Consider the following 14,017-nt stretch of genomic DNA (forward strand, 5'->3'; position numbering starts at 1 on the left):
GTTTCTTTCGACAGCTGATTTTATGAAGAAAATTGTGATGGCAAATCAGCCACATGAATGTATGATCGGTACACTTCTGTTTAGGATTTGGACAATTTGAACATACAAAGAAGCCTAAGAGGTTAAAACCTATTCATTATCTAAACCAGGAGCTCTCCTCTTGAGTCCTCATCTTTGTGTAAGCTGTAGGGCAATGTAAATGTCAAAGGATTTAGGAAGTATGAAGGAATCAGCACTGTGCAAGGCAGAGGAAGCTGGAAAGTTAGACGCAGAATCCATATATTATATATACAGAATTACAGTTACAGAATAATTTACTTATTACTTTGACAGTCATTTTATTTTGATTTTCAGAACTGAATAGTTTCCATAACATATAAAAAAAGCTGATATAAAAGCTGATATATTAAGAGTGATCAAGTCTGGCTGAGTTATTGAGTAAGTACCTAAGGTTCAAGCAGCTTGTGATAACTAAACTGTTTCCAAAACCATTTAGTTTGGTGGCAATGGTCAAAACTCAAACTGTACCTCGAGCCCTTCGAGCTTCAAGTACAGCTCGGCTTGACCTGCCATCCTTCAAGACGCATGGAAGACAAGCATCAAGACTCTTCACTGTCCTTGCACCCAGGTGGTGGAACAAACTCCCACTCGCTGTCCGGACAGCAGACTCTCTCGTGGTCTTTAAACGCAGACTGAAGACACATCTCTTTATACAGCACTTAAATGAGTTAAGTACTTATTGAAATGTATTGTACTGCATTTCTTGAAATGTATTGTATTACACTATGTTTCGGTTTGTTTTTCTCTAGGTATCATCATAGATATTTCTAGAAATAAGTCTAAGCTCAGCTTAGACTAGCTTTCTCTCTAAGATACTTTCTCTTGGTAGACAACAAAGCACTTTTGTAAGTTGCTCTGGATAAGAGCATCTGCTAAAAGCTGTAAATGTAAATGTAGTTAAAATTGCCCGTTATATTAAGTGGTGTACATTCTGAACAACATTACAGATGAAAAGCCTTTAAGCCAATCCACGTGCCTGTTTTATTATTTTAACAAAAAGACATTTATAGTTTGTAAACATACAATTTACTAAACCCACAGCAAAAACCCATCAAACCATACCTGGAACAATGTGAGCTCACAAGCTTCCAACCAGAAAACACATTTTTAGATTTTGAAGGGCTGACAAAAATGTAATACTATACAGAGCTGATCAGGCCTTTTTTTTAAAGTCTCTGGACAGACTGTTTCCCTGGAGTATGTCAGTTAAAACACTCCTGTTATTAGAGAAAGTAATGAAAAATAATTAGTCGTGCCTTACATACTGAGGCATGTCTGTTACTTCTAAGAGAAAAACAGCTTTTCAAGGAATGTTTGAAAATAATGCCAAGAGCTGGGAAGGAGTCAGCATTTCAAAGATATAATTAGCATTTAAACTATGTACTGTAATTTAAAAAAATCTTTGTTTTTTTTAAAGAAATACATAAAATGAATCAATAGTTCTCTAAATGGCATTTTATAATGAAATGCAGAACACAAAATGGAACCGTTAACCAAGACACATGGCATCAAATCAAAAACTCAGCTGTAGTAAGCCTCAAGGCTGTTTAGTCACATTTGGCTTGTAGCTCTAACATACTTCTTCTAGGTAATTATAATAAAAGTGTTCAAAAAAGGCTTAACGGTGACATTTTAAATCAGAGAGTAGGTTACATCATATAGCCCCCTACTTTCAATTACTCCAATGCTACGTAGAATATCTGCCAGTCAGTCCTTATAAAGTGCTCGTCTTGCTGTAACAATCAAAGGAAGGCTTACTGGGATTGCTGCTGTCCAGGCCTGCGTTATTAGGCCACAGTGTATCCATGGCTACAAAGTAATACAAACTGCTTCTCTCTCTCCTAACAAAAGGGACTGCAATTAACAGTAGAAAAGAGCAAAGTATATTCAAGCCAGGTGGCCAGTTCAGGTAAAGTTGAACCAATCTTCCAGACTGATGGGCATGAGTGAAAGCTTTTTTCATCCGAGACCTTCATTAGTGACCCTTTCTTTCAGAATAGGATTTGGATCAGGAAGATATTAAGATTGTGTGATATCTTCAGGTTCTTCAATTTTCATGTCTGCAGCATTTGGTTTAAATGCATTTTTTGGTTCTTGGGTGTTTCGTATCCACAAAAGCAGTGAAGGGCAGATCTAACAGTTCATCAAGCCACTAAAACTGCACGTGCAAAGCCTATTTTAAAGGCTTCAATAAACCCATCCCTGAGTGATATTCTGGAAACAGTCTGATTGTAATCAACTTGCTTGCCACATCAAGGGGGTCTGACCAAGAGAGGGGGGTTTGACATTTGGCCAATAAAATCAGCCAATATTAAGATTTAATAGGTTTTTTAGGATTTGCAACACAATGATAAGCATCAATATTTATAAGTTTGTAAAATTAGCCCAAGTAAAAGACTGTTTTACATTGTAAGGAAGAGATATTTCTAATGTAAGAAAAAAAAACCCTCTAATTTTAGACCAACCAGACACTGCTTAACTTAGTTATCAATTGCCTGTTGTTACAATACAGACAGAAACATGAACTCAACACAGAAACTCAAAACAGCATCATGGCTTGAATAAAAATGACATGTAAATGAACCCATATTGACCCTTCAGCATGAGGATAACAAATCACGAATAGAACTGATGAACTGGTGAAAATGAAAGCAAATGCACAGAAATGAAACCCTGAGAGGTCTATTAAGCTCCAGCAATACAATATTTATTTTACTTATCATGAGACTCTTATCATGTTTCTTCTGTTTATTTATTTAAATGTTTGAGAAATAGTATTATTCACAGTAGAGCTGCACAATATGGGCATAAAATGTGATGTTCAATAAAGTTCTTGGTCTGTGGGTGTGCAAAAAAAAACCTTAATCTTTTTTCTACACAGTCTACATGTATATTTAACTCCTTAAAAAGAGCTTATGGTGATGCAGATTTGTTGTAACGGTAGCCTTTGCCACTTTACACTTTTGACACACAACACTGGGAGTGAGAACAGTCATCACGCTTAAAGCTTTTTTTTTTTTTACAGGTTAGTTACAGATAGAGTTTTTGTGCTGTGCACATGTTTGCTTTGGAATCTGGATGTGTAGTGAAATGGTTAAGGCACTCATTCTACACAATGAATACCAGAGGTTCAAGCTCAGCTCATGAAAGCACACCATGGCTCTAGTAATAGACACTGTCCTTAACGCTACTTTCCAACAAATGTAATCGATGTAATATAATTTGTCTGTTTATCGCAGCCCTTAACAATGTGTTTATCCTAAAAAACTAACCATGATTAGGACAAAAAACAAACGTGCAGCCATAATTCACAGTTGCCACACAATAATCAGATAAGTCAGTCAGTGATCAGTCAATGTTTAACTAAAACTACTAGCATCTGCCTAAATTTTGACGATATCAAATTACGTTCGACAATGTCACTAGTTAAAGTTTTTAGCACCTCAAAATAGATACTGCTGTCATTTAGATTCTCATATTAAGGCATCTGCTGTAGAGACTAGACAAGGAGAAATACCACAAAATGGTCTTTGCTGTAATGGACGATTCCCATCCACCCTAATAAATGCACAATGTGACTCAATAAAGCTTACTGGGAGCTCTCCGGTCAGGCTAAATCACAGACTAATGCTGTTAAACTTAAGAGGAGTCTAAACACAGATGTAAAGCATTTAAACACTGTTGTACGTGCTTTAAAGAACCACAGGCTCCTACAAACGATGTTGTATGTGTTTAGGGGGGATGACTGTGAGACGATGAAGTTATAAAAATAAAACAAAAAAATAAACATATTATAGACATGCTGTTGTAACATACAGTAATCACAAAAGCGCACTATAGACTCCAAGAAGCTAGATTAAGCTCTGTGGACAATTAAGTACTCCAGAACCAAGGTTCAGGTACAGCAGTTTATAAATTGTACTTTGTACTATGCTGAATGGAAGCTTAACCTTGACGGAGAAATCCACAGAAAAGCCGTCTGATGTGCAGGAACTGAGTTACACAACACAAAATGACAGCTAGAGTTACAGTTACTAAAAGTCCTTGGCCAAGCACTCCAGCATAATCCCATGTACCACATACAAGGCTGCTGGCTTTAGCCATGTTTTGAACTCACTTCACCTGAGAGGCTGCACACTATACTACTTCTAATGGCTCACTCTAAAAAAGCAAGCTAGCAGGCGTGTAAAGCATCAATGCATCATAAAGTACTGATGTAAAAGGTGGCATTCCACTGCATTCATTTTGCAATGCAAACATTTATTGATTACAATAATATTAAATTAAGCATGCACTTTTTAGCTTAGATTAAATTTTCAAGTCATTTGCAAATATAAACAACCAAAAAAAAAACGTTTGGTGTACTGTCTGTATTCCACTACTGTGTACATAGTTTCTGTGTCACATCTGTGCAAATCAGCCATCATACTAAGTGTTGTCTGCAGTGTAACAAAGATTAAAAGCTCAGATTTTTTGATGCACTTTATTTTTTTCCAAAAGAAATATACATGAACTAAATTGTTGTGAAGTGTGAGTGATTTAAACTACACTGTTAGAAATAAAACTACTTTGCAGGTACATTTTTCGTTCATCAAGGTACAAACAATGTAAATATACTCTCAAAAGGTACAACAGTGGTTTTGAAGTGGTTATTTGTACCTCAAATAAGGTTTTCACAGGGAAAAAATATATATTTATACCTTTTCATCACCAATGTTTCAAAAAACAACAATTAAATAAAAAGCTTAGAGATGAGATGGGGTGTGTGGATTCAATACAACTAAAAAATTATAATTTCAAATGACTATGGCACAATTATGTTCCCTGACTAAAGGTACTGAGATGTACCCTTGAGGGTCCCACCCCAGTGACAGTTTCATACCTTTTTTTCTAAGAGTGCAGTCATTAAATAGGCTGGCAATTCAAGGATATTAAATCTGAATGACTTTGTCAGATTTGGCCAAAAAACATCATAAACCATTCTTGAAAAGTCTAGAAAAACTCAACTTCTTAGCCTGAATAAGACTGCAAGGGCATTTCAGACCACACAGTGTTTGCGTAGACACAGCAATGTAAACATCACCAGAATTTTTTTTAACTCACGCAGTTTTATGAAGATTCTGACATTCACCAATGTTTTCTTTTTTGGGTTTTGTTCTTAGGTAAGAACAGAATCTAAAGAATCTCAAGAGCACAAAGGTGTGAACAATTCTGTGGTTTAAAAACACATCATGAATCTGACATAGACCTTTTAGGACCTTCCTCAAAAACCAATTTAAGAAAAATGTTGGTGAATGAGGCCCATTGTTCTTTGTCAATACACCCTGTAACAAAGTATAGATTAACAAAATAAGTCGACAGCTCCTATGAACACAGTAATTGCTATTGTACATCAGATCCCTCCCCTCTTATTTTGCGACACACATGTACGACTTCCATAAACTGCAGTACTGTTTTGAGTACAGTCTCTGTTAGCCATTTCCATTACTGCAGTGCTGATGTGTTGCCAGGCAGGTTAAACCTCCATAAAGTTCACAAATGGCTTGTCCTGGCTATCGTGCATTAGACCCGTCCCTGACACTCACACACTGCACACTCAAGCACAATACACACACACACACACAAAGAACACGCACACACTCTACAAACATGGTAATTGTTTTATAATGACTCCATTATACCTCACCCTCATGGGATTTCAGGCTCAGGATGCATTAAACATCTGAGTGACACAATAATATTAGGTTTAGCTTATTCTATTTACATAACGCTAAATAAAGCAGGCCCGGGCTAATTAACCACACAAAAGCACACTTACAGAAGTACTTACAAGTCAGGGGCTTCATTTATACAGCGTTTAATCACACTAAAGCTCAATATGCTAACTGAGCGATGCTAAACACCCCGATTTTAGAAGATTAAAGTCACTGTTGTTTCAACATGAGATGCATCTGTAGATGATGTTCTGTACTGAAAAAGGGTTGCATTAAATTTTCAGTTAACAGTTTACATACTAAATATATCTAGGATAGTTTGCACCAGAGGAAGCAACAAAGCCTTACAGCCTTTTCACACAATGTAAAAAGTTTGCAAATGTTCTGGCACTATTGTTGATTTTTATTTTTTATAAAAAAAAATGTTCGCAGTTACTTTACATTTGCTTAACTTGAAAAATTATTAAATTGTAATTGGCATATGCAAAACTTTGGACACCCTTCAATTCTTGTATAATCTCAGAACCTTATTGACTCAATAAGCCTTAACTGACTTGTTAGGGGCAAGAACTGTCACTGGGAATTGTCAGCTGATGGCAATTTCATAGTTTAATGAATACAACTATCATGGGCTCCTCTAAACAGAAAATTTGAAAATGAAGCTAATTGATGCCTACAAAGCTGGGAAGGCGATGTTTCAAAACACTTTTCAAAATGTCTTTATAAAAAAAGATAGTTAAGGGGAACTGAAGACAAAGAAAACTGATAGAACTGCTTGTGTGTCTGCCAGAAAGGCAAAGCAAAACCCCACTACGACAACAAAGTACCTGTAGGAAGGTTTAGTTGACACAGGAGCGCACCCATCTACCGTGCAACTCTGATAAGGAAAGCTTATCTGTGACATCATCACAAAAGTCAACAACTGCAGTACGCCAAACAACACCTAAACAAGTGAGATGTATTTTAGAAAATGCCGTGGAGTGATGAATTAAAAATTGAAGGCCACAATCACAGTACACTGCATATTAAAAGGGGGAGAAAACCCAATAAATTCTAATTATAGATTTTATGGTCAGTATCAATAATTATCGATAAATCTGTAGGTGGTTTCACTTCTAAATAGAATATTACAACAGCACAATTATTGCTGAAAATAAAGAGAAAAATAAATTTGCATTGATGTAATATGTTGCATTCATGTAGAAATGATGTATTTGAATCAAGTAAACACAATGCATCCTTTTTCCAAGCAGTTACAACAGAATAGGGCCAATGGCCAACTCAACAATTGGTTCACACACTCTGTCTTCAATTTATTACTTTATTCAATCGCAATGCTGTGTTTTAGCAGGCTACGCACCCCCCACAAAATTCTGTACATCTGTGGTGTCACTCCACAGATGGCTTGCAAAAGAACAAAGCTATTGTAATTGTAAAATGGCAGTCATTTTTGGCAATTTAATAAGACGAGATCTGTCGCTAGGCTAGTGTCTCTGCTCACAATCAAAATTTCCTCACTTGATCTGAGATCAGAAAGAGAAAACGTTAATGTAGTCAAGGCAAAGAGCAATGAAATTTTAAGAGGACAGCTGAACTTTCTTTGAAAAGAATCAAATTCACCAATTCAAACTGCAACAAGATATTTAGTCACTGAAACACATGGAATGGAAGATAGAAATATATCAGAAGGGAAAGAACATGCTAATGCTAGGGTAACAGACAAATGCCAAATCAAACCAAGAAGTGATACAAATAACCTCAGTTGAGGCAGATTTTAATCAGTGTTTTTTGTGTTCAGAATTTAGCTTAAAGGAAAGTGAATCAACAGAAAGACTTCATTAAAGCTCATGAACAATGGCGTATCCTCCTCAAGCTTGCTCATGCATGTTACTGTCCTGACTACCCTAAGATGTTTTTGTAAGCACCAACTAGGGCCGGGCAATATGACAATGTTTTTCATTATCAAGATAAATTACATCACAATGTGTCACCTGAGCACATTGTGAATATCATCAGAAGTGAAAAACACCTCCCAACTGCATTTTTGAGTATTTATAGTATTTTTTTTTTTAAACATGGCGCTACTTTGTCTGTTGTAACTCATTGGATTTTAGAAAAGATTTTCCTAAAAAAAAAGGTTTCCTGACATATTGTGTATCATGAAAACTTCTTGAGGTATCATAATTATTACATTCTCTAACACCAACCCTTCAAAAGAACACTGTATGCCCAAATGTTTGTAGACACCAGCTCATCCAACCTTTCTTCTGAAATCAAGGGAACGAAGAGAGTTTTTCCACTCATTTGCTGCAGTGACAGCCTCTACTCTTCTGGGAAAACTTTAGACTACATGTTGGAACAGGACTTGGTTGCATTCGCCTACAAGAGCATTAGTGATGTCAGCTAATGATGTTGAATGACTAGTTCTTGATCACAAACTCACATCCCAAATGTACTGGATTGCTTCAGCTTGGATTGTTTTCTACCCCCAAGCCGACGCTTGAGATCGGACATACTGACCTTAAGCTACTCCAAAGTGTCCCGTTCTGCTGGCAATGCTTTTCTATAGAGATTATACGAGATATGTCTTATTTTTCGCTTCAATACATGTCACATTATTTAGTATCAATTATCTCCTCATTTGCATAGGTTTTTGTTTGTGGCGATGGAATAAAAGTTGCTTGGCACTGGTGATGCCAAAAAGACGCTAATGTCCTGAAGTGAACTGGCCGAACATTGATCACTTGTGTGCTGGTATCATTTATGAAAAGAATAAAAACGTGTAAACAGGAACATCTTCAATGTCGCATATCAAATCAAAGTCTTTTGAAGTCTTTATCTTTACTCTTTAACAATGAAAACATTATTTTTTCATGTTCTGTGAAAAGTATGGCACAATGTTCTATGAATCTTCAGAGGAGGTTCTCACAGCATCAGGAAAATGTCCTCTGCAGACTCTTTCAGAGAACAACTGCAACATTCAGAAAGCTTTCTGAAAATAATAAAATATCATCATCCTACTGGGCTGTCCATTCACTTCTGAGAACTGATTTCTAGGTAGACTGAAAGCACATAAATACAACCTTCAGACAGCTTTAAAAAAAACTTTGTGGTAACATCAAGAACTTTCAGGAAACTTTCTAAGAATACTAAGAATATCAAGAAAAAGAAACTTTGACAAAAATTGTTCTCAATGTTCTCAAACTGTTTTCTGTACATGTAGTAACTGCAATCAACAGTTTTACTCAACACAGCAATCAACACAGTCAATTATATGTGCATATTACTAAAAAATAATTATAAGTGTAATCATTTGGCATCCACTGGACGTAATCCATTAGACTACATGCAGATCAGTTTTAAAGCCAGACTCATTATTTTATGCTTTGTGATGAATTTTTGAAAGAGATATTAGCCAATTAACTAATGAGATAATTATCCCATGCGTACAGGGGGATGTTTGTAATGAGCTTAATTAGGTTATTGGTTGTGATTTTTCATGCTGTTAAAATATGAGCAAATACACATTTGTATTCATGAGTGATTGCCCTCAGCGTGGAGGTGTTCCTACTGCCGAGATTCAGGTATAATTGGATTTTTCCGGGGATGCACTGAGGGGTCCATTAATCTGTCCTAACTACACCAGATCTATGAATGTGATTTACAACCTGCCACCTTTTCCATGGACAATGGATTTATTCCTAAACTACCATCAGAGGATGCACAAGGATTACATATTAGATCACTGGGTAGGATCCAAGGAGATGTGCCGTTTTCAGAGTGATCATTTTCAGTCAAAACAGCCATTAAGTACATTTTTCAGCATCTGAAAGAAAGCAGAACACAGAAAGTGTGTCTACACTTTGACTGTATTACAGCCTCCCTTCTTTTCAGGCAACTTGCTTTCCATTTTGCAAAGAAATCTGCAGGGATATTTTCCCCACATCTCCGTTCAGTCTTTTTTACTTCTCACACTTCAAATAATCCCAAACACATTCAATGATGTTGAGGACTCTGGGGTGGACAGGCCATTGTTCTAAGAATACAAGCAGCTTCTTTGATTTGATTTGCACATTTCCTACTTTTTTGTCTGTTTTTAACAGCTACACATCCTTTCAAGCTCAAGTGTTGAGTTGACTTCTCACAGTGGAAGGATGGGGTTTAAACAGAAAGACCTGTGGATTTTTTCAGATCTGAAGCAAGAGTGGAGCTTGATTTTCTCCTCTCTGTCAAAGATGAAAGCTTTAAGTACTGTTTATCTGATAGTGACAGTTTTGTTGGTCTGTCGGGTCTTGCATGGTTGTTAGGAGTCCTATTTTTTCCTCAACGATCTTTTAATTATTGAACAGTTTTGGAAAGCCCTGTTTTTTTGCTTATGTCGTTGCCTTTTCCTCTCCTTACATGTAAGTGAATTACATTTTAACTAAATTCTTTAGAAATGAATGAATGAATTCATGAAAAATAAGTTACTTGTACTTAATGGCTGTTTTGACTGGGAATAAAATAAATGAAGCGTGGTCTCTGAGTTTTGCACAGTACTGTACATATACGCATGCAAGAAACAACTGAAATTATCATTTATCACAATAAAAAACCAAGTGTGTTCTTAAATCTCCTTTTTAACTAAAATAAACTAAAAAGCAAAAGAAAATTCTGAGCTTTACTTTTTGTATTCTGTGCAATATTTTCTTCCAAGTTCCAAAAGTATAAGTTTAGTATGAATTTGATTATATAATTTGCCATGTTGATTTAACTGTTGTAGATACTCTATAGATATGGGAAAAAATGCAAAGTCTAGCTGTGAATTTCACCCTGCAACTACACAGTAAATTTAGAATGTATGTTTCCTTTCCGAGTCGGAGTTGTGTGGCCTGATTTGTTTCTTACGTTCCCCTATACTGACACTCACTTGCCACTTCCAAGCAACTCATTGGCTGATTGAATAATATCTTTTCAACACTCATTTTCTCTACTGAACTCTGCCAGAATCATTTTCAAAGATGAGCTGATAATATGCAATGATTAAAGGGTTCATCTTTAATAGTTCTTTAAGTTCACATTTTTTCCTGCCTCTATTATAGATAGTGCTTCCAGATTAGTTTAATAAGAGATTATATCCTGTCAATTATGGAGCTCTCTGTGTCTGAAGGTACTTATTTTGACCCTGAACAGGAACTGTGGCTCTTCAAGGGCCCAATCTAGAAAAAAAAGTCCAGAACTGTGAGCTCGTATATGTCTAAGATTATTATTTTGTGGCATGAAGATCCAAACCCAAACACTCAGTAACTGCCAGAGCAAAGTGGACACTGGAATTGTATAGTGGGGAATTGGTATAATTTTCAGACAGACACAAGATAAGCTGCTGACCTGTGGTCACTTGCATAAAACAGTGTGAATTTTGACCTTATGTTTTCCTTGATCTGACCTGAGCTGCTTAGGAGCTCTTCAGGGAAACGTTTAAGTGGAAAGTGAAAAGAATTAGTATTAGTTTAATCTTTAGCACTTCAGTTTTTGACAGTTACAAAATGTAAACCTTAGCTCTGCATGATTCAGCATGACTTAAGATAAATATTTAAGGTTATACTTTCCTGGACAGGGATTAAGCCTAGTCCTGGATTACACAGGATTCTGAGTGAAGACTTACATCGTAAGGAAAATATAGTCCATGACTAGGCTTAATCCCTGTCTGGGAAACTGGCCCGAGATGTTTCATGCAATAAAATATCAAGGGCTGCTTAGATGTCTAAAGGTTAAAATCTTAGAAACAAATTACGATAATAGTAACAGCAGTAAGCATCATCGTCATTATTCACAGAAGGCAAATCATGACCAAAATAGTGAATTACACTCTCTTTCCAAAACATTGACAACCGAAGTATCATATACACCCAACAGAGTCGAGAAGACTTGTTTACAAATGACCGAACCTGTCATTTTCCAAAATTATGTTTGGAAAGGACACTTACACACATGAACATAGAAAACTCCAACACCCACTTATTCAACATATTCACAGAAGCTGCAAGGAAGTATTAGGACATCATTAAAAGTGAGACTAAAGTCCTGCAGGCAATGCCTGAGTTTTTGCCAGAGCCACTTTATCTATTTCATCACAGCATGTCAAACTGGACTGGACTGCCCAGCAACTTCCAGCCACAGTGAATGGACCATTAAATCATGAACTCTCAGTTTCAGCATGAAGTTCCAACAGCACCACCAAGTGGATTTCAGTCCTGCTAAACGGCTTTATTCCAAGCAATAACAAAGTTAAGTCTGAAATTGAGGTATTTCCCAGTTGTGCGCTGACTCATGACTTCATATGGGTCCCTGCTGTGACCAAGTGATGAACCTAAGCACAGATGTGGATGCGGCAGCTTTAAAGGCCATAATCACCCCAGTCTTCCATTCCATTACCCTAACGCACAGTGAGCAAAGGCAAACACAAGACAGCACCACATTCCACTCACTCCAACTGCTACCATCCTTCCTTTTATCCAAGTTATTACATGGTATAAGACCGAAAAGTAAGCTTTACGTTACAAACATAAAGCTGCTACAACAGTTGACAGGCAGAACAGTGACTGTTATGCTTAAGTTATCGTTAGCTTACCTCTTCCACCGTGAGTGGCATACATATCCTGTATTCCTTCAACAACATGGTCCTCCACTGCGTGTTTCTGCACTTGGTGAGGAAAATGAGTAACGGTTATCTAAAATAGTTCGAACATTTAGTGGTCAAAAGAGATAAAACCAGAAATTTCTGGACTCCTGGCGATGCGGCTGCTGCTGCTGCTGCTTAAGGTCGAGTCGCTTCCTTGGAAACACGTTCACGTTTTGTTTTGTTGATTAGCATGAAGAGGAAAAGAAGTAACGTTAAGGTTCAGCCAGGAAGCCTTTTTTAGCTTTGTGCTGTCACATCCAAAGCAGAAGACTCGATTTGGTTGATGGAGAACCAGTTTTTGTAATCTTTTAAACTCGGTCAGAGCAGATGGGTCTTACCCTGCACTTCGCACACCTTTCATGACTAGACTAGCCTACCTGTCCCGCTCCGGATACAGCGAGCGTTTAGCAACATTTCAGAGCGAACGGTAAACATCAGCACTCGGTGACATCGGTTTGCCCTCAGAAATCGGTCTTCTTCCGTTGTCCTCCAGCGAGTAGGGCTGAGAAAGCACTCCGTCCTCCTCGGAAGTGTAGCGGGATGCTCGGCGTGCGGATGGGAGGACAGCGTGCTGCTCCACGCTACATAAACTCCAAGTGCAGTTTCTCCAGCAAACGGTAGGCGGCGCCAAACAGTGTCTTCTCCACTGCAGCCCTCACTCACCCCCAGTTCTTCTCTGGACAGTCCCTGCACTGCAGAGTGCTGTATGTATTCTTCTATGCCACACCCATACCACACCCATTTTAAAGGGAACCCTGACTGTTAAGCCTCAGTAAAGTATGCATGTCCAGTACCAGGGCGTTGGAGGGGGCATGTAGAGACAGGTCACTGTGCAAAATGTGAATAAAAACAGACTGCAATGATAAGCAAATCATTTACACCCTGTATTCCATTGAAATAAGTACAAAGCCAAAATATTAAATGTTGAAACTGATCAATGTTATTGTTTTCTGAAAAATATATGCCCATTTTAGATTTGATTGCAGCAACAAGTTTCAAAAACGTTGGGACAGGGGCGATAAAAGACTGATATAGTTGTGTAATGCTGAAAAAAATCCCACAGCTAATTAGGTTGATTGGCAACAGGTCAGTAACATGATTGGGTATAAAAAGAGCATCTCACAGAGGCTGAGTCTTTCAGAAGTAAAGATGGGGAGAGGTTCACCACTCTGTGAAAGACTGCATGGGCAAAAAAACATTTCTCAACGTAAAAAAAGCAAAGAACTTGGGGGTTTCATCATCTATGGTACATAATATCAATAAAAGATTCAGAGAATCCGGACAAATCTCTGTATGCCAAAGACAAGGCCGAAAACCAATATTGGTTGACTGTGATCTTCAGGCCCTCAGACGGCACTGCATTAAAAACCAGCGTGACTCATTAGTGGCACTTCTATTGATAAATTTGTTGCTGCATCCGTAAATGTAAGTTAAAACTCTACCATGCTAAGAAGAAACCATATATAAACAGGATCCAGAAACGCCACCACCTTCTCTGGGCTCGAGCTCATTAAGGATGGACTTAGTCAAAGTGGAAAAGTGTCCTGTGGTCCGACGTATCAACATTTGAAATTCTGTTTGG

At 37.4% G+C, this 14,017-nt stretch overlaps 1 protein-coding gene across 1 annotated transcript in view; it reads right to left on the reverse strand.

Moving 5' to 3' along the window:
* pitpnc1a (phosphatidylinositol transfer protein cytoplasmic 1a) overlaps positions 1-13,098 on the reverse strand; it is a 120,091-nt gene extending 106,993 nt beyond the window's left edge. Inside the window, exon 1 of the mRNA XM_036590368.1 lies at positions 12,385-13,098. Coding sequence (XP_036446261.1) covers positions 12,385-12,432 — 48 coding nt within the window. The 5' untranslated portion in view covers positions 12,433-13,098. The remainder of the gene's footprint in view (positions 1-12,384) is intronic.
* Between the last annotated feature and the right edge of the window lie 919 nt (positions 13,099-14,017).

The sequence above is a fragment of the Colossoma macropomum genome, unplaced genomic scaffold (assembly GCF_904425465.1).
Source record: "Colossoma macropomum unplaced genomic scaffold, Colossoma_macropomum, whole genome shotgun sequence".
NCBI lineage: Eukaryota > Metazoa > Chordata > Actinopteri > Characiformes > Serrasalmidae > Colossoma > Colossoma macropomum.